The sequence below is a fragment of the Leuciscus leuciscus genome (assembly GCF_965113295.1).
Source record: "Leuciscus leuciscus genome assembly, chromosome: 2".
NCBI lineage: Eukaryota > Metazoa > Chordata > Actinopteri > Cypriniformes > Leuciscidae > Leuciscus > Leuciscus leuciscus.
The window spans coordinates 46,306,744-46,334,551 of record NC_138726.1 but is presented as its reverse complement, the minus strand read 5'-3'; the positions used below and the strand labels follow the sequence as shown (position 1 = coordinate 46,334,551).

The following is a 27,808-nucleotide window of genomic DNA, read 5'->3' as shown; positions in this document are numbered from 1 at the left end:
GTTATCAAAATTCAATTGAATGCACACATTTCATCTTTAAATTATGCAATAATGAAATGCAATGATGAACAATAATGATCACCATAGTTCAGGGTTCATTTATAAAGCAGCACGTAGTTAACTGTGTGACTGGTTATCAGTCCTGTGTGGTGTTTTCACACAAAGTGACTCTTGAATCATTAAAGAGATTCACTGAAGCTTGAAGAGTTCACTAACATGAGGAACATGTGTCACTGTCTGTGTGCTGTCATTATTAAGAGCAGCTGTAAACCTTCATTTCAATGATCAGTGTGTGGTTGTTCATCAATTGCCTTTCAGGACGCTGCAGTCAAAGCATCACTGCGGGTTCATGATGCACTGCAAACAGTTGCGTCCAATCTAAATATTTACATGGTCTGATATCAGAACATGGAGAGACACTGGAAAACCTAAACAAACAAATGATCATTAGAGTTTAAACACGGACCACCAGCACATGCATCCTCACTGTGGGAAAAGAAAAACTCGGCCACACATTTTCATCAAGGAAAGGTTTATATTTCAGAGCACTGATGGACACATACCACCTTCAAATATTTCAAATATCATTAGATACATAGTTTAAAATGTACAGTGTCATTATGCTTGATGATCCTTGAAAGCTTAATATCTCTCTTAACATTGCTATATCACTCGAAATGTTTTATGACAAACACCAACAGAATCGTTCTCCCTGGAAATCACATGATCAGTTATGAGAACGGCGGCTCCAGATGGAGCCCATATACAATTATTTCACAATTCAGAGCGATGTCTTTGAATAAAAAAGAAGCAATTTATACATGTACTGCATGTTTAAAAAACAGACAGTCTTAAAAATATATCTTGATTAAATCAAATAGCACCCTAACGGGGCTTCTTGAAATGAGGAGTATTACTTCTGTCATTAATAATCACAGTATAGCTAGGTTAAAATGTACATTAGATAATACAACCAAAGAGAGAGGAGGTTTTCTTGCTGTCATCCAGCGGTCATCAAACACGTCCGGCAGCAGAACTGACGGAAGAGCTTCTTCTCACATAATCGGTTTGACTTGACCATCTCGCAGAACACTTCATCCGCTGGGAAAGAGAAAGAGAAAGTTCAGACTTTACTCATTGACGTCTGTTTAGAGTTTGCATGTCCCAGCATGCTCTGCATGTTTGAGTTCTTCTCCACAGTCAGCTTCAATAATAATTGACTACACTCACACTGCATATACACTTTTTTTTATATATTTTTTTTTATACAGCAGCATTTAATAGTCATTTTGTGTCTCTAACTTCAATCTCAAATGGCAACTAGGGTATTAAGAAATAAAGAGTGTATTCTATTTTCCTCAAATAGGATGCAGCTCATATGTTGTGCACTGGATCACCATTGTCAGAATCAATGCCGCTGACACAAGCGGACCGTCTGCTGTCCTCTTTCTCCTCTCAGGGTGAGCTGATGGTCATGTTATGTAAGTTTGGACAGAAAGAAAGTTCCAGAGGAATGAGAGGCAGCAGCTCCTGGTGAAAGCGTTGTTGCTGCCCTGCCAAAGCTCTGCCTCGACTCAGACAACCGCCGTTTACAACAAATCCCTGTTTTATCCAGCCTTTCAATTTACGCATGACCCTCTTCCCTTTTATCTTTTCTCCGTACGTCACTCTCTTCTGAAATCTTTCTACCGATTGTGTCCCTCTTTTCTTTGCTCTCTGTCAGCTTTTATAGTTGTGCAACAAACTGTGTTTGAGAAGACAGTATAATTATGTATAATGCATAAACATGTTTTTCTCCCCTTTAGAGAACACTTTATTGTTCAATGTCTTTACATTTAAAGAACATTAAAAGCCACCCCTGATTTTTGAATAAATTCTTTATTTCTCAAGCCGTCATGTTTAAGAATTTGCTTTCCTCTGCAAGGGCCGTTAACATTGAGCTCATGTCACCAATGGCCACGTTGCCAAAACCTGGGGGGGGGAGGAGGTCAGTGAATTGCTCCGGCCACATCTGCAGTCCTCATTCCTCTCTGCAGCAGGACTATGCCATGTTCACACAGGTGATCAGGGAGGGTCCCGGCCATCTTTCTTCTGGTGTTATTTAGAGTCAGCAGAAAGATCTCTTAAGTGTCCTAAGTGATTGTAACTATGACCTTAATTGTCTCCTGCCTGTAAACTGTTAGTGTCTTAAGTACTGTTCCACAAGCACATGTGCACATTTTGTTTATGGTTCACTGAACAAGCATGAAAAACATTATTTAACCCATTTCTAAGAAAGATATGTAAAGCTTATTTGTATTTTACAAAATTATCTTTTCTCTGCTGATGGGGTCTGTGTCTACATGTGAGTACAACAAACATGAACAGCGCCGGCTGTTCAAAAGGAACGTACCATTGTTACAGGTGGCGTTCATGATGCACATCCGACTGATGAGGCTGTATCCGTCCTTGCATTGCGTGCAGCTCGTTCCAGGACCCTGACAACTCAAACAGTTCTCCTCACACCTGAAGATGGACAGAAAAACTTCACATGAGTTTCCTCTTTTCATGTCTAAAAAGATAAATGGAAATGACAGATTTCCTGAAAACACGAGGGAAGCCAGACGACCAGAACAGGAGCATCATCACATGAATATGTATGAAGGTATGCAGCCGACCAGGTCTGATGCATCAATGCCAGAGAATGACAGCCGTAAAAAGAGCGAATGCCTTGAATCATAAAATGGTGTTTTAGTACCTTTTAGTATTAGTTACTTTAGTTAATATGAGTCAAACTGTGATATTGGATCTTGGAACATTAAACTAAGTTCAGCCCCATAAACTTGAGCTCAGAGCTTGTTAATTCAACCGCCCCATATAAACACCTCTGTGCTCTACATCCACAAGTCCAGGTCATTGCTTTCAAAATTTAAAGAGGTCACGTACTCGTACTCTGATGTGCTTCTGACAGCTCAGAGCGTTCACTGTGAATGAGAATTAACGCTCATTAAGTGGACACCTCATTCACACCGGGCAACTGCAACTGAGAGTCAGACTGATGCTTCTGCTGCTAGATATCTGACAAACATCTGTTTTCATGGCATTATTAACTTAAAGAAACACGCCGACTTTTTGGGACTTTAGCTTATTCACCATATACCCCAGAGTTAGATAAGTCCATACATACCCTTCTCATCTCCGTGCATGCCGTAACTGTCTGACGCACCCACCGCTAGCCTAGCTTAGCACAAAGACTGGAGGTAAACAGCTCCAGCTGGCATACTGCTCCCAATAAGTGACAAAATAACGCCAACATTTTCCTATTTACATGTTGTGATTTGTATAGTCACAGCGTGTACAAATAACAAAGTTACATTAGACACAGCCATCTTCTAACCGTATACATACTGGGAACTATATTCTCAGAAGGTGAATACGGTGAATAAGCTAAAGTCCTAAAAAGTCGTCGTGTTCCTTCAAGTTTATATGCATATTAAAGGAAAGTTCACCCAAAAATGAAAATTCTGTCAGCATTTTAGCTACTCACCATCATGTCATTCCAAAAATATATGAATTTCTTTCATACACATTTGAAACGAAATGAGCGAATAAATGACTGCATATTCATTTGTGGGTTAAATGTTCCCTTAATCTAAAGTTCTAATGTTGTCCTCATTCTAAAGTTTTCACACAAAATGAATAACGAGCGTGTACATACAAAACAAGTTCTTCCACTCTTTCCAATGACAAATCTTCAAGTAAAGCATGTGTGCCAGTCTCAAAACCAGTTATAACACAATAAACACCTTTTATAAGTCCCAGGCCCATTGTGATTCGAAGGTGGATAAATTATCAATATAAAATATACAAGCTCTGATTGGCGTAAAAAAATGACAACAGCTCCAAGGCCATTCATAACAGTTGAAGTGTTGAAGAACAGCTATAAAAACATCCTTGGCACTCCATATGTGACCTCTGGGCACTTATACAGTATTTACTATATGTACTTTGTCATTTGCTGGTATATGAGTTCATACAGGATGTCTTCCACTGTAGATTGGTTACCTCAGGGCCGTACTTTACCTCTGCTTTACGGCTGTCTGATCTATTTGCCTCCAGTGAACATCAACCATACTCAGAGAAGAACCCGTCTCTACTGCAATCACCATCCATGACCTTCATAAAAGCCTCTATTTGCTTTAGACAGCGTTCATAAAGCAAAAGACTGTTGATTTATAAATTGTGCAGTGCAGAGGCGGCTATCCTCTCCCGCTTCCCTTATGCTGCACATTACAGGAATCTAAAATGCCGTGATGGAGTTGTAAATCTCAGCCATACATGAAAGATCTGTGCTGGTTCTCTCCGATTTTATCTGCAAAACAGATAGCTTATTGATCACTGATATGGAGATAAAAAATAAAGCAGGTATAAAAAATAAATAAAAAAAAAACTACATTTTATGAGGGAAATAACTTTAATGTAACCTTTAAATATTAAACATCTTTAATAATAAATATCTTAAGAAAAATGTTTAATGAAATGCATTTGCATTTTAAAGCATCATAAAGGTGTGCTCCAGTTGTCACTTTCAAAAATTTATAAAAATGCATATTCATAATCCAAGAACCCAAATGGCGAGTGACATCCTAATTAGCCAATCAAATTGCCGCACTGAGAAGTCTTATTGCCATCCACTATATTGTCCGTCAAGCTTTACTGAACTGTCGGTCACATACAATCTCTTTTTCTTTTTTTTTGGCAAACACCTCTCTACCTATATGGTATAAAGGTGTTGTCATGGCACCAGTATTTCCAATTAAATCAGTGTGCGCGAGGTGAGAATTATTAAAAGGGGCATATTATGCCCTTTTTCAAAGGCTTGATTTCGTTTTTGGGGTCTACTAGAATAGGTTTTCGTGCTTGTATGTTAAAAAAACACATAATGTTTCTCATATTTGACATTGTTGCAGCACCTCTTTTCCCAGTCTGTCAGTAACGCTTTGTTTAGCTCGGGTCTCTATGAAGCCCCTCCTTCTGAAAAGCACAATGTGCTCTGATTGGTCAGCTGGACCAGTCTGTTGTGATTAGTCAACTGCTTCAAGCGTGTTAAAGAAATTACCATAACCGTGAGTTTCAAAACTCTATTAACGCAACTCAACCAGGCCACGCCCCTTTATTCTGTGTATGCCAAGACTTGTTGCCTCGTACGATCATAATGAAAGTTCATTACGCCTGCCACTAAGGGGCGAATTCCAGCAGTGGTGTCCGAATGTCATGTGCAGTGAAAAGGCGGCTTTGGTTTCAGTCTGAATGCACAACTTTCAATAGTACAGTCGTCATTTGAGATGTGTGCATGACTCACTTGCGGCACATCCTCTGTGAGAATCCCGCTGCCTCGCTCCTGTAGTATCCGGGAGCACATGTCCGAACGCACCGCCACTCCTGCTGTAAGAAGTCAGGAGCACACTGAATGCACTCCTCCAGTCCCGGGCCTGCAAACACAAACACACTATTAGCTCAACGCTGGTGGTCTGGAATCGGTTTTCCATTATTTATATTTGTGTTTCATTGGGGTCTTTGCTTGAGGCGTATTTGGGAGGGCTGGTGACAGAAGCTGATGTTAACAATGTTATCATTAAACAACAGTGGCCTGACACAATGTAACGGGTTCAGCTGAAGATGACAGATGATTCGCTGCACATCAAGATCAGTCAACAAAGGCCAAATGTCAGCTGATCAGCTCATCTCTAAAATTAAAGCAAGACTACAAGAGACTTTCTTCTGTAGGTCAACCATGTGATCTCTTTCAAAGATGCTTGCATATGATCATCAAAAGCACGTATGCTATATATTAAAATAATGATGTGAAAGAAATGTATACATTAATTCATCAAGGATGTTTTAAACTGATCAAAAAGGTTTAATGACAGTAAAGGCATTTATAATGTTACAAAAGATTTCTATTTCAAATAAATGCTGTTCTTTTAAACTTTCTATTCATCAAAAAATAAGAAGCAGCAGAACTGTTTTCAATAATGATAATTAATTCATGATAATTGATTATTTTAAATTGTAATAATATTTCATAATATTACCGTTTTTATTTTTTATCAAATAAATGCAGCATAAGAGACTTCTTTCCATAAAAAAATCTTACTGAACGCCCTACACATGAAGCACAACTGCATGCACACGCAGTTGATTTCAATATTGAAACGTATTGAAATATTGAATGAAGTAAAGTAAATGAAGTCTCTTGCTCAGTCTACCAATTTAGATGGAATATGTTGCAGTGCATTGAGGGATTGACGTCTCCACAAATGCATGTCATGTTACTTTATGTCTTAAAATGCTGCCTACATAGGCAGCTCAATATGGGGTTTGGGAATAGGTCCATGACTATGTTAAATGAGGTAGAAACACACACACACACTAACACACACACATTCGGGTTAATCTGTCAATTTACTTCCCTCCGCCACGCTGTGTCTACAACATCAGCTCTCCACATTTCAGCGAACTTGGAAAGCAAACAACTCACGGCTTATCAGTCGTCTCTGGTGGGTTGGTATAATGAACTAAGTTAATTAAGTTCTATGGCTGAGCAGCAATAGTGATACAGGACTGGCAGGAGCTCTTTCACTCCTGCTGTCCTGAAAACAAGACAGACTCTTTAGTCTTGCGTTTCTCACAGCGAATTGATTCTGCTTCTGTGGTAAGCAAGTTAGGCAAGACGTCTGATCTCATTTCTCTACATCTGCATTCAGTTCATTTCATATTCTATGAGTTCTATTTGAGTCGGCTCTGCATATGCAAAGTCCTGTGAGTGAACTCAGTGATTCTAAATGAAACTCACAATGATATATTGATGTAAATCAAGGTTTCTAAACTCTGGCCCTCAAGGCCCTCTGTGGCAGTTTACCCGTTTGTAATTTTCGAATTATCCTGAAGATCTTAATTAGTTTGTTCTGGTGTGTTTTTGTTCAGGGTTGGAGATTAACTATTCAGGATGGAGGACCTTGAAGACCAGAGAAGAAAAAAGCTGAAATTGGGCCATTATCAATTAATCTTAACCGTTAAGATACTACTAGGAATGTTTGTTTGTGTTTTGTTGTATAAAATTATGCATTTGTTCTGAATATCATTTATAAAAAATGACCTGTGCATGTGGAGCAGGAGATGTGGCAAGGGCTGCACTTCATTTCTTCCAAGTTAAAATAAGTTCCATTGGCACACTCCGGAACACAGGTCATTCCTGCCAGACTTTAATCAGGAAAAAAGAGGAGAAAGATTAAACTCATATCACAATTCATTGCAATGTTTTCACAGTTTTAAAGTAGTCACATCATGGAAAGCAAAACAGTTATATCAGAACATTAACATTTACATATCAACACTTGTTTATGCAACTTAAGACTTCTCACACCAAGAGAAAAAACTAAATATATAATTGTAACTTTGTAAAATTGTATAGCTAATAATATGAATGAATTATTATTATTATTATACCAATGGACTTTCCATTATATTATAGAAATAAATAATAAAGTATTTTGATATTTGTATAGTATATTTGTGTATATAATGAACTATTTCCAAGTTGACACTGTAGCCAAAATGCAAAAAAATACTGTTTACCATAATTATTATTATTATATTATTACTATATTATTACATCAAAGTGGAATTTCCATTATATATTATAAAAAAAAAAAGTTTTTTTCACTTTACCATGTCCATTATTTTACTAACCCTTAAAAAATATAACATTATTTCCAAGTTCACACAACATGCACAAAAATAGACCATTCATTTGTTAACTGCTATTATCACACGGCTCTATGAAATACTTGATTCTGATTGGTCTATTGCACCAAAAACTGATAACACAGGCTCATCCGGGTAACTGTCACTGAAATCTGCTCTTTACGCTAGCTAGGAATTGTTTTTCCTTGTGGAAGCTTTGTGTTTAAAGAGCTAATACAATATTTCAAATCATATCGATATCGAGCCGTTTTTTAATCGCAGAATAAACCCCTTCAGGCTAATGCAAGATCCTGATCACCCTGTCAGGGTTTATTCTGCAATAACAACCGGCTGGATGTACATTATCCCTTACATGTATTGTTTAACAATTAACATTATTCAATTAATCCAAGTTATTATTACAGAGTGGACTTTATATTATATATTTTATAAATAAATAAAGGATTTTAATACTTTATTTTAATTCTTGTCACTTTAACGTGTATTATTCTACTAACCTTAAAGAAAATAATACATTATTTCACACTATATCTAGCAAGCACAAAAATAGTCAATTCAATTGTTAATTGCTTTGTTTAACAAATTAATTCATCTCCAGATAAAATGTATAATTGTGACAGCTCTAGCTCCAAACATGTAGATGTGGTCTCCCCTTTAAGCTTTTAGTGCTCTAAATATTGCACAGACAAAAACTGATGTCAAAGTAAATTATATATTCAAACAAATCAGAGATACCAGTTCATCTGAATCCAAGACAAGGCTTGATGTGTGGCTGAGAAAACAATTCAACAACCTTCTTCACGCTGAGTCTTGGCTCAAAGAACTGTTTTGCTAGGGAACTGTGGGTCAGTGGTTGAAAATGACAGGGGAAGAGAACCGTTTCAATAATCATTCGAGCAAGTATGATGCAGAGAATGCGAATCTAAAAGACTCCAGGCATTCGGTCTCTATCCGCACTTCAAAACACAGCACATCACGATATATAACCCTGACAGATTAAATGCTGTAGAGAGGTCACGGCGTAAAGCATGCAGCGTTTTACCCTTCACAAGACCAGACTGCCTTTCAAGAACTAAAGCCCGGTCTGTCTCAGTACGGCTCGACTAAACCACAGTAAAGACAGCATACATAAAGATGACCAGATGCATTCTAGATGTCCTAAACCGACACAAAACCCCAAAGCCTCACTTCTTACGCTTTTTCATCTGCACCAGTACGTCATGAGAATTCAAAACTCAATATATATTGTGCAAAGAGTGCAAAGAGGGGTCACAGTTCTGCGAGTGAAAGTTTATAGGTTACAAGAGACTTTTAAATGCTTAAAGGTACACTGTGTCGGAATTCCTCCCATTTAATGGTGAAATTGTATTTTGCATTCAAACGAATAGCGCTCTCTAGCGCCTCGCTTTTTCAAATGCGTGTTGCAACTACGGTAGCCGTTATGTACCAAGAAGCTATGACAACATGTCTTCCAATAGCACTTCATCGAGTTTTCTTTCAGGTGATGAGGTTCGTTATTTCAAACAAACTGCAACTTGACACACAACAAACAAACGAATGTTACAGTATGAATCACAGACTGTAAAAAGCATGAACTATGCTAATTAGTAGTGATACATTATTAGTTTATTTTTCGATGTACGTGCATTGTTAGATATCATCATCAGATGATTCAACAGTAGGGAGAGGAAGTGGAAGAGCTTTTTTGGCGACGAGGATTCCTTCTCCTGTGGCTCGGCATAAGTATGATCCTGCATTAAGTAGTACCATGCAGTGCAGCCTTTCAAATTTGCCGGGACAGTGATAGGCGCTGTCAGAGAAATTCATCACTGATCTCCTTGTCTGTTTCAGCTGGTTTCAGTCACGTGACGCTGGCTCTGAATGAAAACGCGTTGTGGAAACGCGTTGAGGTAGGCTAGTGCTTTTTGTCCCTCTCAGCTATTATAGTTTTTCAAAATGGCGGAACGACATGGAAGCCTCCTTGGAATTACCCATCTAATGTAAATAAAGATAAGAAATTCTTTGCTTACGAGGATAAGTCAGATCATTGGCAGAGATATTTACACAGTGTACCTTTAATAGTTGCAAACATTTGCTTTTTTTTCGACTGCAATTAAAGGAATAGTTCACTTAATAATGAAAATTCTGTCATCATTTCATAATTTCTTTCTTCTGCTGAACACAAAGGAAGATATTTTGAATAAAGTCGTAATCAGACAGTTGATGGACCCCATTGACTTCCATAGTAGGAAAAGAAAATACATTGGAAGTCAATGGGGTCCATCAACTGTTTGGTTACCGACATTCTTCAAAATATCTTCTTTTGTGTTCAGCAGAAGAAAGAAATTCATACAGGTTTGAAACAATTTTCATATTTAAGTGAACTATTTCTTTAAGCAACAATCCAGCACCAAATACAACAATAATCAAATGTTCTTGGGACGCATTCTAAATGACCACAATCTGATAGCAGCAGTTCAACACTGGACATGAAGTTAAGCATTTCTTTCTAATCAGGTTGTTTTTTTTGCAAATGTTAATTAAGATAATGATTTTTTTTTTTTGCTTGCAGTGAACATGATTTTTATTTGTATTACCTGAAGCCATCCTTACAGGAAGTGCATCTGTCTGCATCTCTCAAGCATTTCAAACAGTTCTCATGACACTTCAGGCAACGTCTCTGGCCTGGAAAGGAAAAGTGACAGGACGATCAATCAAAGACAGAAATACTAGTGCACTACTCATACTATAGAGGTTATGGACATGGCGTCACAGTAGGCAGGAAGAATCACTGCGGTTGCACTAACTGAGTGGCAAAAAGACTGAGTGGCAGCGTTGATGTTCAGCTTTAATGCCATGAAAAACACATCTAAAATGAGATAGAGCTTTGAGATTGACTGTACAAATAGACTGTGCAACAACAAAGAAGAAGGCTAAAGAAAAGTGAAACAAATGGGATTCCTGCAATTCGCAGAAACAACTGGAATCCAGGCAGTGAAATGTGGATTTGCTGTTATTATTTTATGTCTGATATGTTGTATTTGGGGGTAAAATTATACCCTAGTTTATATATTGTATTGAAAACTCATCAATTAATATTCACCATCTTATATTCTTCTAAGTTTTTGTCAGTGTTTATAATTTTTTTTTTTTTTTGAGCAATTATGATGAGCCTTGTGTACTGCAAAGGGGTTGATCCAGGAACATGCTGCAATTGGAGAAATCAGGTTCTGCTGGATAATGTTAGTCAAACTCAGTTTTCCTTACAAAGCAAATTTAGATAGATAAATAGATATATACCCAAAGGAGTTCTTAAATAGATTCAATTTACACCGCATAACTCAGCTGACGGTAACAGCTGACAGTTATCCACATGACTTTAAAAGTGTATATAAATACAACTAGAAAATCAATTGATGTCCTTGTCACTTTTATCCCATCTTGAAGTTCGATCAAGCATCAAGTCAGCACTTACAAACAGCTTTACATAAAATCATAATGTTATGTCTATAATGCCTCTGTGCTTTAATAAGTTTTAGGGCTGGGCGATAGGACGATATGCCATTGATATAAGTTATCATCTGGAATTAGACCTATATTGTATTTATAGTGTTCTGGCATAAAGTGTTCACAGGCTTTGCTTTATGTATTTCCCTGAGTTCGAAATCAGTTGCATTTAATGTCAGGAAATCCGTTTCCTGGCCACGTCAATGTCCACAGATTGTGGTTCTTTTAAGTTGTAAGGAACAGTCGAGTTCAACTGCCTTTAATTTAAGCAGATAATTGTTTGTTTTCACAGTTTCCCCAATTAAATCCAGTCATGCTGCAAGATGTTTTGCCACTCAGTCATGCTGACGGGACGTCCCGGCGAGAAAGTGACGTCAACGCATACCCTTTATACCCACAATATTGCTGCAGTCTTCACGGTTCATTCTTTACGAAAATGTTTTGTCTGTGCACAATAACATTTCATATTTGATATGTGTCCTATATTTGTGAGAGTCACCCTACCATATTTGTGTTAAAATGTGAAGCATACCAGATTGCACAGGGTACGGTTTCCCACAATGCAATGCTCTCAGCTCACATTACAATAGTGATGCATGCATTACAAGCAATATCTGTGAAACATCTCTTTCTTTATTCATCATTTGATTAGACTGACAAAGTTAAGCTGCTTTTACACAAAATTTGACAATCATTTGACAACAATTTTAAATATATAACTTTTAAATGCTTATTGTTGCAAGTTGCATACCAGCATTATTTTAGTATCATTATTATACCATTGTAGTTTTTATTGTTGAATTAGTTTTTATTTAAAAAATCTTGCCCACAAGGTTTAGAATTTGGATTCTAAAAATCTAGAATGGTGAACGGAAGATACTTTAGCACAAGGAAAAGCATGATGCCAAAATACTTGAGCATGATGTCACCACTGGTCCCCCATGATTTTTGAGGTACACCAGTGCTAGAGCACTAGCATTCAATTCCCAAAGTAGTCTGAAAGACAGTGGCGACTTCATAGCTTTTATTTTGCTTTTAAAGCTGCCGTCGGCAAGTCTGGCAGATTGGGTCGATTAGCCAAAATTTTGAATGTTTACAACTCTCATGCCCCTCCCCACTACCAGCGAGCACCCTCCCATCGAGGTCGTGCTCGTCAGTGCGTCACTGTGCGTGTGTACCTGATTTTCTGTGAACGCGTCCGTCTCTTCAGCATCGATCAACACCATGGACTCGGAGGTAGGCTGCCCTGGCTAATCTATCCATAGATAGCAATAACTTTATAATAATTTATAATAATTTTCTCTCCGCCATCACGCTTCATGCAATCTCCAGGCGAACTTCAGGCGTGGCGTGTGCATGTGATATTAACGTGCGCGAGTGAGGGGGGATCTGTGGCGTGTGCACGACCTGTGATTGACAGTCAGATCTCACACCCCCCTGCGCTGATTGGACCTGATGAAGCGGGAGCGCTGGATTTTTGCAAAACAAATAACACGCTCCAGGTGGAGTTAGAAGCTCGGTTTTTTTTCTAAAACCACCTTAATTATGTTGTTCTGTCGGATTATAGTGTCGATTACACTGAATATGATCAAAAAAATGTTGCCGACGGCAGCTTTAATTTTCACTGATTACCAGTGAGTGAAATATCTAGATGCATCTGGATGCAATTCATACTTGGGTATGTGCAAATTTCATCCATTCAAGTTGCCACTAAACACATATCCCATCATCAACATCTGTTTCACATGCACGGCTCGGCATGTGTTCAACAGCTGAGGACAGCGTGCACAAACAGTGATAAACCAAGTCTTTGCTGGCTTTTATCATCCTCGTACACATCACAGGCGGACTGTGAAAGACGTTCAATCAACAAGCTGATTTGTGGAGATAACTAGAGCACATCTCCATCCCAGCATCTGTTATCAACAAGATGGAAACAACAAGGGACAATAAACCCAGAAATTAGTCAGAAAGACGTAAACGACGCTATTCTTTTGCTCTGTGCCCATGGGCCGCCACGCTTCAGTGCTGACTGATGCAAACATGTTCTGTTTTGTGATTATATAGGCAGTATTTTAAAGGAAGATGATAATAAATTTATTCACCCTCATGTCGTTCCAAACCTGTAAAATCTGCTCATAGTTTTAACATCATTATTTTTATGTTTAGGTGAACTATTTTCTTTAAAGCATCATTAGCAAGTTCCAGATGTTCTTTAATTATATATATATTTATATATTAGGGATGCACAATATTGAAGAAAAATACGATTGCGATAACTCATTATATAATGAGATATTCGATACGATAGTGCTTTAAGTGTGTAAAATAAATTCAAATTATGTTTAAAAATGTAAATTGATATAACCAACATACATGTTTCACATTCTTTTTGTGAGAAGAAAGCATACCCACAACTTCTGAAAGTGAACATCTGTGTTTTACTGTAACATTAGCTCCATAAAAAGTAAGTGTTATTTTGACGTCAGTGTAAACCAGATGGTTTAGGGTTTCAGGTAGGCCTACATAAGGTTTATTTAACAACAGAAATTGGAAAATAAAAAGTAAAAAATAAAACACTGCTTAGTCTTCATTGTATGAATTAAATATATAATGATTCTTTTTAAATGGTTCAAGCTGAAAGGCAACAGTAACTTAAAAAAGCACTCATTACAACCGAGATCTGCAGAAGAGCATCTCTGAGCGCACAACACATTGAGCCTTGAAGCAGATGGACTACAACAGCAGAAGATCATACCGGGGAACACTCCTGTCAGCTAAACAGGGAACTGAAGCGGCAATTCGCACAGGCTCACCAAAATTGGACAATAGAAGATTGGAAAAACATTGCCTGGTCTGATGAGTCTTGATTTCTGCTGAGACATTTAGATGGTAGGTTGAGAATTTGGTGTAAACAACATGAAAGCATGAATCCATCCTTCCTTGTATCAACGGTTCAGGCTGGGGGTGGTGTAATGGTGTGGGTGATATGTTCCCAGCACCTTGTTAAATTTATACCACGAAGAATTCAGGAAGTTCTGAAGGCAAAAGGGGATCCAACCCGGTACTAGCAAAGTGTACCTAATAAAGTGGCTGGTGAGACTTTTCCTTCAGAATAATCTTGTACGTGGCTTGAGTTATGCATCATTCTCAAAGATGTATCTGCCCGATTCTAGCCTTACTGAAGAACCACCAGATCATCACCAATCCTCCACCAATTGACTCCAAGTGTGTGAGAGAGACCGTGGGTTATAGGCCTCTCCAGGTCTCTGTCTAACCTTTAGTATGTATTGTTGGCTCTTCTATGATTAATCGCTTATGATGTTTCTTATTTGTAAGTCGCTTTAGTTTAACAGCACCTGTTAAATCAATATATGGAAATAAATGGAAAATGACCTCATGACCTCAAATGACCCTTAATGTAAAAAAATAAAAAAGCAAAAATGTACATATTTCTCCTTAAAAAAAGGTTATTTCTACACCTTTACAGGCGTTTTCTTAATTTGACAGACCACTGACATTCTTGTTGGTGCACTGTAAAAAACATTAAAGGATTATAGGAGTCTTTCTGTCGATTTCAGTCTTTCTACTTAAAGGTACAATATGTAAGAATTTTGCATTAAAATATCCCCAAATCTCAAGGCCAGTGTTATATATTTTGTTAAGTTGATTACTTACAATATCCCAAATGTTTCCAACAATTTTTAAATCGTGAGAAAATTGCGATTTTAACCAAGGAAACGTTAGTTTCGCGTTAGTTAGGCGTTAGAGCAGGGGGGAGCTGGGAGTCGCCAGTCAATTGCGTCATATCCGCGTCACCCTCGGTTTCCGCTCGTACTGCGTGGAGTCCTGGACAAATGCGGAAGTTGTAGTTGTAGCGTCTATCAAGCTACAAACTTTAGCTTGTTTCTTGCAGTCGTTATGGTACACAATTATTCTTTACCGATTGCAGCTGGTTCTGTCGACAAAGCATGCTTAATTTTATATTTTCCAAATGTAGCATTCGGTAATAGTTATGTTTATGTAAGGAAAGTATTATTGCTTTAGATTTGTGTTTAGTTTATTGACATTGTTTATCACGTCTGGTGTTTATGGCCATGTAAATAAACATAGCATGTGTTATACATAAAGATTAATCAGTATTTTGGCAAATGATGTGGGCATGTTCGAATGTACTTTTACAACAATTGTTTAGAACATGTAAAACTGCGCAGCGTTATCACAACAATGAATTCAACAAATACAGTAACATCTATGAAGTATTAAACCTTACTTTTCTTGCGGTTAATTCATTTTAATGAAATAAAAGTGTGATGAGGTTTAAGAGTCAGGAAGGAAGGAGACGCGTCGTCGTGACTGGGACTCGTACTTTATTAAAATAAAGCAAAACAAACAAAAGCCGCGCACAACGCGCATTCACTGTGGCAACCGCGACGGCACAAAACAGTTCAAAAATGAGAGCTCGGATCCACCGGTTTTCTTCCTCTGCGTCCAATTTTCTCCCCAGTCTCTCTCTCGTTCCAGCGCGGCTTATAAGCGGTCTCTCCACGCCGATCACTGCAATAAGACACAGGTGCATTTGCACTTGACCTACTTGCTCGTCTCTTTTCTCTCCCATCACAGACCGCGCTGAACCACGCCCCCCTCGCCACAAAAACCATGTCATTAAACGCAACATTTATAAAAATAGAACTTAGCCTCATCCATGAACATGATTTTTCGATTCCCGTCTGACTGATTTACATCCACGGTGGAGTTTAAAACGACAGTTCCCATCATTCCACGCTCCTTCACATCGTCATCAAGCTACGCCGTTGTTGTTGTTTGGAATGTAGCGCCCTCTAGCGGCAAAAATTCTTGCATATTGTACCTTTAATTTCACATTTAATTCAATGTTTTATCATTTCTTTGTAATTCGTTGTGAAATTTACTAGCAAAATCTGAATGAAAATGGTTTCAAAGTAAATCCTACACCTAATTTATTGGACACATGGTAATTCAGAAAGTTCAGCTCAATAAACACATAAATGCAATGCAACTATGGAGAGTCCCATCTTTGTTGTACTCACCCTCGTCATTGAAACAACCAGTGGGACAGGTTTCCACACAGGTGCTCTCCTTTGAGTAGAAATAAAGACCTCTACGGCAAGATCTGCACTCATTCGGTCCACGACCGACACATTTCTCACAGCCTCTGTTACAGCGACGACATCTACGGGCCTCTTCGTCCTCAAAGTAGCCCAGTGGACAGTGACTAACACACGTCCTATGCGGAGGACAAGAGATGAAGAAAAATGAGGGAAGAATAAATCTATTTGAAAATGGGGAAAGCAAAAATAAATTTCGAAACTAATATACTGTATATTCTCAATATATAGTTGACTATTTTGCTTAAGTACATTTATAAAGTACCATTATGCTATAGTACCATGATATTTTAAGTGGGAAACACTTGTGAGTATTTAAAATTAGTATTTTGAAATACTTATATACCATGACTTTGGACATTTGGACTAATTTGGACATTCTGCCCACAACTATCTAACACTAAAAACAGTATAAATATAATTTTCCTCATTCTAGACGACAGCTTTACCTGCCAGTTTTGAGGCTGCCCAGACTGAAGTGAATGCAGTTGAGGCAATGATCAGCGTCCGGCCCATCGCAGCCCTGATCTCCACATTCATGATGACATGGACCTGAAATATAATGACAAACAAATATATTTCATGTAACTTATATTTGTTATTACTAGTTTTTGTTTTTATTATTAACATTCAACTTCTTTTCAGTCCATTATATATACACTACCGTCCAAAAGTTTGTGATCAGTAAGTTTTTTGAATGAATTAATACTTTAATTTAACATGGATGCATTAATTTGATCAAAAGTGACAGTAAAGATATTTATAATGTTAGAACAGATTTCTATTTCAAATAAATTATGTTCTTTTGAACTTTCTATTCATCAAAAAAAAAAATTCATCTTGAAAAAATGTATCACTGTGTTTCCACAGACATGTAGCACAACTGCTTTCAACATTGATAATAGTAAGAAATGTTTCCAGAGCAGCAAATCAGCATATTAGAATTAGTGATGTGAAGTCTGGTTCTTTTCCGAACTGGTTCTTCCAGACAGTTTGTTTTAATAAACTGGTTCACCAGTTCTTTTACATCCCCAGGAATGACGTCAATCACACAGTGACGTAATAACGTCAATTCTATCATACCGATGGATGAAAATACACTCAAACACATTTAAATAAAGTAATTTGTATAATCATCATCATCAAGTTTCTTGCATTTAAGGTTTCCAACTAAAGCACCCAATACAGGCACTGATGTGCAAACGTGGATGTTTTAAATCTAAAAGATATAGGGCCCTGTCTTGCACCCAGCGCAATTGACTTTGTACACCGACGCATGTATCATTCCTATTTTGCACCCGCGCAAAGCGGACTTTTCCCTCCTCAGACGCACGTCGGTAAGTTAGGAAATACACTTGCGCTCCCGGGGGCGGTTCAGCGCAAAGAGGAGACACAAACGTTCCCTCATGCTATTTTGCAGGTTTAGAAAACAATTGCGCCACTAACCAGGAAAAAATAGTTCACGCATAGTGGTCACTACAGTGGACAGCTATTAAAAAAGCATTTTCTTGAATTTGCACGGGTTTTTATGGCAAAGTTGCACATCAATCTCTTCATTGGACCCTGGTGCATCATCCTATAAATTGCAATCAAGTGGCAAGCCTTTGTGTTTCGATTTTTTCCCCCTCCAAACCAAGATGGCCAAGGGTCAGTCAGACATGCCAAGTTGCTCCAGAATATCCACCCATTCCTTCTATCCTAGGAGACTCTTGTAGGTAAAAAAAATATTGCAGCATAAAGCAATATCTAATGAGTCATATCACAGTAAAATTTTCCAAGTTTTGATTTTAGATTGAGAGAAAACTCTGATTAATCACATGTCCACTGTAGTGGACGTCATGCATGCAATGGCTATATTTCAGATACAATTCATAATTATAATGTGAATATTGTTTTTGAAATTTAAAACTTAAAAACTTAATATGCATTGACTTTTTCTACTGTAAATAAATGTATTTGTATTATTAGAATGTAATTTTCATTGACATCGAAAAAAGTCATGTGATTACATAATGTATGACACTTGTAATGCATTACTTTACTTGTTAGATCAAAAAGTAATCTGATTTTATAATGCATGTTATTGTAATGCATTTTTTACTCATAACATCAAAAAGTAATCTGATTACATAATGCATGTTACTTGTAATGCGTTTCCTTTCTCATAACATCAAAAAGTAATCTGATTATGTAATGTGCGTTATTGTAATGTGTTTTTTTACTCATAACATCAAAAAGTAATCTGATTACGTAATGCATGTTACTTGTAATGCGTTTCTTTACTCGTTACATCAAAAAGTAATCTGATTAGGTAATGCATATTACTTGTAGTTAATTACTTGTTAGATCAAAAAGTAATCTGATTAGGTAATGCATGTTACTTGTAACACATTACTTTACTTGTAACATCAAAAAAGTAATCTGAATGCGTTATGCATGTTACTTGTAATGCGTTACCCCCAACACTGATCATTTCAGATGAGATTGAAAAAACGTATCGCTAGGTTTTCTCAGAGGAGGGCTATGATAGAAATGTGCATGTCCATCTTGAACATAATCAGAATTATCAGCTAATAAGGGTAAATCTCCATACTCTGGTGCACTGGAGGGAGCATCTGAGTGGTTTCCACAGTTGTACCTTGACAGGCTGTAGAAAATTCTGATGGAATCACGTCCTCATGTTCTGATATCAAAGATACGCAAAGTGCAACTTGTATGAAGTTGTATGAAGCCATTGCAATATTTTTCATTTATATTTTTTGTATATATTTTATAGTTTTCACATTATTTGATATAATTGCATTGATTAGTTTGTTAAATTCACATACTTTATCTGTTTGATTATTGTCTTATATTTAATACAGTATATCTTCAGTTTAAACCAACCGCATGCTGTCCACTCAAGTGGACATCTGAAGATCTCTTTGAAAAATTTGTAAAAAAATAAAATAAAAATCAATTCTTGTTTTTCATGCCCTAAGAGCAATAAAAACACATAGGAAAAAAATCCTGACTGAGGGTATCATAATTCATGCATGAAAGGGTTAAAGTAAGTGGCGCGTTGCGCATGTTATTCATATGCTATTTTAAGGGCGCATGCTTGGCCATAATCAATGTAGCGTGTGCACAACGTGCACTTTGATTCTCTCATCTACACAGAAGCAGCAGTTTTCATTTTTGCAAATCATACATTATTACGATAGATAGATAGATAGATAGATAGATAGATAGACAGACAATTTATTATAAAAGCATACATCTAGCTTACACATTTACCCAAATTATCATACGCCTGTTTAACCAAAGTTAATTTGGGTGTGTTTCTCCATCCCCAATGTCCCTGACGAGAACGTTGCTCTCCTCGGCTGTGAACCGCTCCTGGCGCGCGTCTGGCAAATCCGCCGTTATAATAGGAATCTGCTTTAGAACAAGCGCGCCTGCTCTTAAAGGGAATGTGAGATGTCGCTCTGATTGGTTTATTTCACGTTACGCCCAAACCACACCTATGAATAATGAAGCTACTTCAGACCAACCCCTTTCAGATTTGCGCCGGGCGCAAGAGGGATTTATCCTGCCGGGAAAATAGCAACAGCGCCCGAGACCCGCCCACAAAGTTTTCTTGCGCTTTGCGCTTGACACTTGCGTTTCAGATCGTTAAAATAGGGCCCATAAAGTGAATAAACTAGTCTTCATCAGCTTTTTACAGAAACCATGATCCACCTCATAAAAACTTAATATATAACCTGCATACACAATAGTCAATAGTAAAATTCATTTACATGTTTTGACTGAACAGATGTTGCATGTTTTAATAAATATGTTGTTTAATATAGCCAGTTACTATGCATATTTCAGTACATATATTTGTTATTAAATAAACTTACATTTCCCCCAATTCGCTCCCTCATTTATGTCACAGTATCAGCACAGCATCATTTGTCCGAAAGAAACAGTTTGGTTCAGACAGTGCTGTCACACATGTTCAGTATCACCAGCTCATCGGTTTTCAGTAAGCCGGATTTGTCCGAAAGAAACCATTCTTGGTTCAGCGTTCTGGTGATTTGAAAATTGCTGCAACCTATTCTTAGGTGTGTTTGACTTGAAGAGGCCCTGCTCAGACTAGAGATCTCAACGGGTCGGGTCGGCCCGACAAACCCGACGGGACCCGCGGGTTCGGGTCGAAAATATAAACAAATGACTCGGGTCGGGTCGGGTCGGACGTCGGGCTTAATCTTTTCCGCTCAGTGAAAAAAAAAAAAAAAAATGTATTAATCATCGCACCGTAAAGAAAGGCTGGCTACTGCGTGCAACGTGCATCATGCTCGGGCGGAGGCAGACCTGACGCCGCTGCGTGCACGCCTTTAGCCTGGCCTGGAGAAGAAGATGGAGTTGGTGAAAAGTAAATAAAAGTAAGCATACGATTATGTTTGTAGGCTAGGCCTATTTTGTTTAAAAACTCTTCAAAAATTGTGTGGTGTGAAAAGTAGCCCGCCCGCTGGCTGGGTACATGTTTGAGTTCTTTTTATTTATTATTGTGTTTATATAGCCTATTTATATATTTAAAGTTTATTGTTTCAGTTGTTTGTATTGTTAAAAGGCGTGAACATTAAAGGTTGATTTGAATTCCCGTCTGCTGGACATGATAATACGTGTATGAGAAAAAAAAAATGCGTTGATCCGTTTATAATCCGCGGGCCGGGTTCGGTCAGATAATTCATGTTGATGTGTCGGGTTACATTGGGTACGGGCTTTAAAAGCCACGGGCCGGGTCGGGTCGGGTTGTAATTTTCAGGCCCGTTGAGAACTCTAGCTCAGACCGATTGGTGTATGACATCAAAGTACATGAGAGCAATTCGAAAGCATACAGAGCCGTCTGCTCTCTAATCTCTCTCGGCGGTACTTTGATGTCATACACCAATCGGTCTACGCAGGGCCGCTTCAAGTCAAACACACCTCTTGACTCGAGAAGCGCTGTAGCAGTGTGTGTACTGTTTGTTTGTACATGCATGCTCAGTATCAGCAGCTCAAGCTCATCAGTTCTCTCAGCACAGCATGTCTTAGTTCAGGGTACAGTTAGAGTAACAAGTAATCCGGGATCTTGAATTATTTTGAGTCCGAGTGACTGTCAGGCACATCCGATGGTGAGAAACTTTAGTAACTTGTGGATCAGTGCTGACTCAAGATGTGAACGGTTTAGAACGATTCTGTCTGATTTGGTTCACGAACCAGACATCAATAATTAGAATGATTTGTCAAGGATTATGTGACACTAAAGACTGGAGTAATGATGCAAAAAAAATTCAGCTTGTTATTTCACCATTTTTACTGTATTTTTGATCCAATAAATGCAGCCTTGGCGAGCATAAGATTACAAATAGAAAAATCTTACCGACCCCAAACTTCTTAACTTGTCTAGGTATTACTGAGAGTACCATTATATTCCTCCTCTTCCTCCTCTTCATGCTCAGGAGCTCCTGGCACAGAATCTGGGGTTTTCAGCTCCTTGCCTGCTGTAGGAATTTCCAGCATCCTGGAACGAGAGTGTTGGGAACCCTGAGTTTGGTAGGGGTGTTCAGACGAGCCGTGAAGGATTAGCGTCCACTCTTTCAGCTTACCTGAGAGAGAAGAAAGAGCAAGAAACAAAAAAAATAAGTATGTTACGCATTACAATGAATCACATCAATCCTGATGAGAAACAGAGGAAAAAACAACTTTAATCTGTAGCAGGTCTCAAAGAAAGTAAAAAATGTCATTCATTTAAATCAGAAACATACTTGATGCAAGCACAAGAATGCAAACAATTCCAAATAAGCGCACACACACAAAAAAAGATGGACAAAAGTCTGGTACGGCTTATGAGTTTACAATTTCATTAGGATGCTGCCTAAGAAATCAGCTGCCCATTGAAACAGCAACGTAGTTTACTAAGGTTTTAAAGGGGTGGTATAATGCCCCTTTTTACAATATGTAAAATAAGTCTCTGTTGTCCCCAGAGTGTGTATGTGAAGTTTTAGCTCAAAATACCCCACAGAATTTTTTTTACAGCATGTTAAAGTTGTCCCTTTTTGAGGGTCAGTAAAAACGTGTTGTTTCGTGTGTGTCCCTTTAAATGCAAATGAGCTTCTGCTCCCGGCACAGAGGGCGGAGCTTATAAAGCTCTTGTTTGTGTGTTAGCAGCTCCGATTACCTCACGCAGACAAGTACTATGTCAGAAACTGTTCTGCCTTTTATGTTTAAACTGACAATGATGGAGAGATTCAAGAAGAAGTGACAACATGTAGAATGCAACAGGACGTTTCTGAATGGTTAGTTGATGAATTTATGTAGCTGATGTGGAGTTAACTATCTTCAAGTCATTGATTAGCATATTCTGTCATGATAATCTATAAGTTGCTCGTGTGGAAACTGTTGTAAGATGCCTACAGTGACATGATATTGCAGTTGTGTTACGTACTGTATTGCATGTGAAAAGACGGATGCGACAGCTTAAGCAGACTCACAAATGTGCTCTACTAAACAACTAAACCGGGGGCAGGGTTTATGTAAATTGTAGGGTTAGTGATGTCACTAACCCGGGAGGAATGTTGTGTAGTCACTACCAGCCGTTTGTTGTAGTCCTTAAAAAAACGATTTCTTTAAATGCAAATATTTTCCTTTGCTTTGAACTTTGAACGTTGCATAACTTTGCAGATGTTGCGTATGCTCAAACGGCAACATTACATGTTTTAGGATTACACTGTCTAGACTAGATATGATTGGCATTGCACCACACTGGTTGTCTGCACTGGAAGCACATTCAGTCTGAACTTTATTCCTCCATTCATTCCTTACCCAACACCTCCGGGTTACGTAGCTGAGAGGGCGAGTCCGTTATCTCCAGGGTCCACGTGCCCTCCGCTTTTTCCCCCCAGCAATGCACCGTCATGAACTCCCAGTTCCTGAAGCCCTCGTTGGAGCTATCAAACAATCTGGAAGGCAGAAGAAACAGAGTGGTGAATGTTTTAGAAAGAAGAGGAAAGCAAAAGAGGATAATGAAAATAAAGAAAGTCATCTCTCATTTCTGCATCACTGGTAACTGCACATAATTTCCAGTTTTGATCCTTCAGAGGAGTAAGTCTGAACATCCTCAAAAATGTATGCTAAATAAATGCAACGATCTATAGTTATTAAATTAACTGTTGTTTAAATCAATTTCTTACTAATATGCAGATGCATACATTACATTTTAATTGTATAATTTAAATGTATTCAATTGTAATACATTTTAATTGTTTACATTTATTCAAATAAATGTACATTTATTGGTAACACTTTACAATAATTTCCCATTAGTGCATTAACAAACAACAATAAATACATTTGTTACACTATTTAATAATCTTTGTTAAGGTAAATTTTGATTTTAAAGTGTTAGTAAATGTTGAAATTAACAAGATTTAATAAGATTGATAAAATGTATGCTTTAGAAGTATTTTTCCATTGTTAGTTCATGTTAGTTAAATTAACAAAAAAATGGAACCTTATTGTAAAGTGTTAGTAGTTTTGAAATAAACTTGAATGAATTTAACATTTTGCAGTAGTTTTGGCAAGAATTGAGAAGCAGAACTGCTTTATGAATGGTTTTCTGATGCGCACACTATCAGAATGGATATGCAAATTAGCCTGACACCATGTTACCTTTATGGAGGTAACTTTTTTTTTGATGAGGTATCCATTCCAATTAACTGGCTTTCAGTATCACATTAATGTTTGTGGTTAACGCAATAAAAAAAAATATTAAAAAAACACACACAAAAAGGAAAACAAAAAACAGTTAAACTGAGCATGTTTGATCAATTTAAACCTCAGCCTCTGAAGAAATATCCTTTACTTCAGTCAATTAATTAGTGTGCAAAAAGATCAAAAACAAATGTGCTCCTCGTCATCTAAAACAAAATCACAATCACATGCTGGCGCTGTGCAGCAGGGTTGACTGGGAACGAGTCCATGAGCCTGATTTGTGTTTGCACCTGTGAAGCATGAGTCGACGTCACATCACTGCATCATGGTGATTGAGCAGATGGATGCTTTGGCTCTGTTTGTGTGAGCTCGGAGCAGCTGGTGCGACGTAGTGCTATAAACTTTGCTCAGGTCAGACAGATTATGTTACATTGTAGGTGTATTACTGTAAATACATTTTCCAGTTTATCTTTACCAACTGAGGGACAAGTCAGAGTCTGTGGTCTGTGGTCTTGACATTACAGGGGTACTCCACCCAAAAATATAAATTTTGTCATCATTTATTCACCCTCATGTTGTTCCAAACCTGTATGACTTACTTTCTTCTGCGGAGCACAGAAGATATTTTGAAGAAAAGTTGTTTGGTTTGGAACCAAACAACACTGGATCCCATTGACTTTTATGGAGAGAAAAAAACAGAAACATCTCAAAATATCTTGTCACATTTCATATAGAGAAATCATACAGAATTGGAACAACATTTGCTAAATGATGACAGAATTTATATATTTTTTTATTTGCATTTCCCTTTTTCCTTGCATGAAAATGTATGATTCATAGACCATTAACTATTTCCCTTGTAAGACTGGAGAAACTGGAAGAACTAGAGAACAAAGCAAATGAACATTTGAACTCACTCTTGTGCACCATTCGAGACGCAAGTCTCACCTCAGAATCATCCTAATCTACATTACTTTCCCTCTTCCCCCATTCCTTCTCTCTCATGCTGAGATCACCAAAATTCACCCAAGAATCAATATAGTTTAATGTGAATAATTATCATACAGTATTACACATGTTTGGTATCATTTAAAATGTCTACCTTACTAAATGTCTTTGTAAAAGGTACAAAGGTCTCGTTCCCAAAGAAGTAAAACAAAAGGTAATAAAGTTTAAGAGTTTAGAGATAAATTGCACACAAAGGAGGGTGGGTCTTCCAGGCAAATGGCCTCCTGCTCTCAAAAGGTGTAAACTCTGAATGCAAATTCCCATTGTTAACAGATGTTTCTGTCTATATAATGAAATACAACAAGAGGCTCAGGGCGATTCTGTAACCCAGATCAGCCTGTGATGTGAAGTGTATGCAAAACACTTTGCATCATGTATTTTTAATGTCAAGGTTCGCATCTTCTCTCTTTATTTCAGAGCATTTGATGTTTTGCATCTATTATCTTTGAACTGATTATGAAATTGGCATGATACATTTACCTGACATAATAAATTGTAAACATTTGATTTTATTCTAACTGACATTATTTTCAGTAAAGAGTAGTCAAACATTCGCTCACATTTAATGATGCACAGACATTTTCATTTATGGAGTCAGATGAAATAACGAGGTAATACACTGAAAAAATGTATTTCATTTAATCAAATTACTTTGCCACACGCAAAAACCTTCACCCGTATTATTGGAGACCGTCAATTTGGACCGATAGTTGGTCTTCCCATACACAAAAGAAATATATTTCAAATATATTTCTTTTGTGTATGGGTTACACCCTTAAATAAATAAAATCCAAACCTACTTTTCAGCCTTAAGTGTAAAGCATAATAATTACATCCATTCCACAATATGCACAAATTCATTTTTATGTACGTGTATATACTGCACATACACACACACTGCAAGAAAAGAAAGTACTGGTAATTTTCTGCCAGCACATTATCCGTTAAATTAATAGACATTTAATTTAACCCTAAAACCAAACACAATGTGATGTGTAATTCAATATATGGGGAAAACACCTGTGAAAAACTGAAAAATAAACAAAATCTACAGGAGGAACTGCAATTATTCATTCAATTAACCGCCATTCAATTATTTAACTATTGGTATGGTTGGAAAAAATGCATTACCTTTAACAGTAACCAAAAACAATGACTAAAAGCTATTAGGTTCACAGGGTAATAGGTTCATAGGCATAGCTAATATCTTATGGGGCCTGGGTGATGTCAGCAGAAAAGGTAAGTCATAGCATGAATACAAACATTTAAGATCCATTAACAAAACATCATGAAAATCATTTGTTTCCAGTATTTTTTCTTCTCATCCTATTCTTATCGCTACTTATGATCAGCATGAACTTGCTCTCTAAGTGTCAGATATCAACAAAAGGGCGGCTCACATTTGCTCATGCCTGCTGTCAGACCCCTAGCGCTTCCTTTGAACTGCACTCATACTGATAAAAACACTTCTTCCCCTTGAGCAGTCCACAATCACACTACTAATGAGAGCTTTGCAAAGCAGCCATTTCTGAACTTGGCCCTTTCAAGGCCCTTGTTAACAGACTTGGACAGTATTTACATTTGCGTCTTTCTTCTCCCGCCACCAAGTCGAGGCGGTGTGCGCTTTAAGGAGATGGTAAATCTGAACTGCATTTGGCTCTGGCAGCGTTCATGTTGAATAAACGAGATGAAGGGAGGTCCCGACCACAGCATCCCTTCTCCAACCGGAGCGATAATTCAAGGCAAATGTCTTTCCTGGCACTTCGCAGGCGTAATTTGGACGACACTCCATCAACTCTACAATTCGACTCTTAGCACTGAAAGCCCAGGGTGAGAGAGCAGGAGAGCGGGGAGACTCCTGGCCATTAATAAATACTCTCCAAATGCGGGAAGCCCCATTAGGCTGTCATGTCTGTTATCACAAAAGCAGATGCTCTGTGGGAGATGTTTGTGCAGGGGAGGATTCTGACAGGTCTTCTGTCTCCATGCGGTAAATAAGACGTGGAGCGTCAAAACAATAAGCTTTCTGAGAACAATTGAGAACCGAGGGACTTTCACATAGACAAACTAGAGTGACAGACATTGTTACGGACAGTGGCATTTTATTTGTCCAAACATTTTTTGCCATTTCATGTCTGAAGAGCCACGTTTCCCATAATAACAATTTTTTTGTTGTTGCAGGCTTATGCTGAAACGCTTTATTTATGTATTTGATTTTAGTCACATTCTTGGCAATGTCTGATTAGCCACATTTCCCCCAATAAAAGTTGTGTAATTTTCTCCAAAACCAAGAAAAAAAACTATGCAAGATTTTAAATAATAATAATAATAATAATAATAGTAATAAATAAATAGAGTGCATTCAGAAAGTACTTAGACCTCTTCATTTTTTTCACATTTTGTTTTGTTGCAGCCTATTTTATATAGATAATATTATTATAATATTTTACATAGATTTGATTGTAGTGACATTTTTTGCATTTAATGTCTGAAGACCCACATTTTCCATAATAAACGTTGTGTAATACCCTCCAAAAACAAGAGAAAAAAAACGATGTAAGATTTAAAATAATAATAATAGTAATCACAGAATATTTGATTTTATTGACATTTTTGTTTACTGTTCTGGTCCTGTGTTGTGTTGCCACTGTAAAAATCTGCATCCTGAAGCAAAAGCAGCT

At 37.6% G+C, this 27,808-nt stretch overlaps 1 protein-coding gene and 1 long non-coding RNA gene across 3 annotated transcripts in view; one reads left to right on the top strand and one right to left on the bottom strand.

Moving 5' to 3' along the window:
• The window catches only part of LOC309487554, a 93,490-nt gene extending 66,023 nt beyond the window's left edge, over positions 1 to 27,467 (top strand). The window contains exon 2 of the long non-coding RNA XR_014201882.1: positions 25,739 to 27,467. This is a non-coding gene — a long non-coding RNA (uncharacterized lncRNA). The remainder of the gene's footprint in view (positions 1 to 25,738) is intronic.
• Positions 516 to 27,808, bottom strand: part of pcsk6 (proprotein convertase subtilisin/kexin type 6) — a 77,285-nt gene continuing 49,992 nt past the window's right edge. For both annotated transcript variants that reach the window (XM_082154302.1, XM_082154303.1), the window contains 9 exons: positions 23,232 to 23,368; positions 21,833 to 22,015; positions 16,850 to 16,952; positions 16,323 to 16,519; positions 10,344 to 10,431; positions 7,139 to 7,242; positions 5,342 to 5,471; positions 2,393 to 2,505; positions 516 to 1,101 (listed from right to left, as the gene is read on the bottom strand). In XM_082154302.1, coding sequence (XP_082010428.1) covers positions 1,001 to 1,101; positions 2,393 to 2,505; positions 5,342 to 5,471; positions 7,139 to 7,242; positions 10,344 to 10,431; positions 16,323 to 16,519; positions 16,850 to 16,952; positions 21,833 to 22,015; positions 23,232 to 23,368 — 1,156 coding nt within the window. In that variant the 3' untranslated portion in view covers positions 516 to 1,000. The remainder of the gene's footprint in view (positions 1,102 to 2,392; positions 2,506 to 5,341; positions 5,472 to 7,138; positions 7,243 to 10,343; positions 10,432 to 16,322; positions 16,520 to 16,849; positions 16,953 to 21,832; positions 22,016 to 23,231; positions 23,369 to 27,808) is intronic.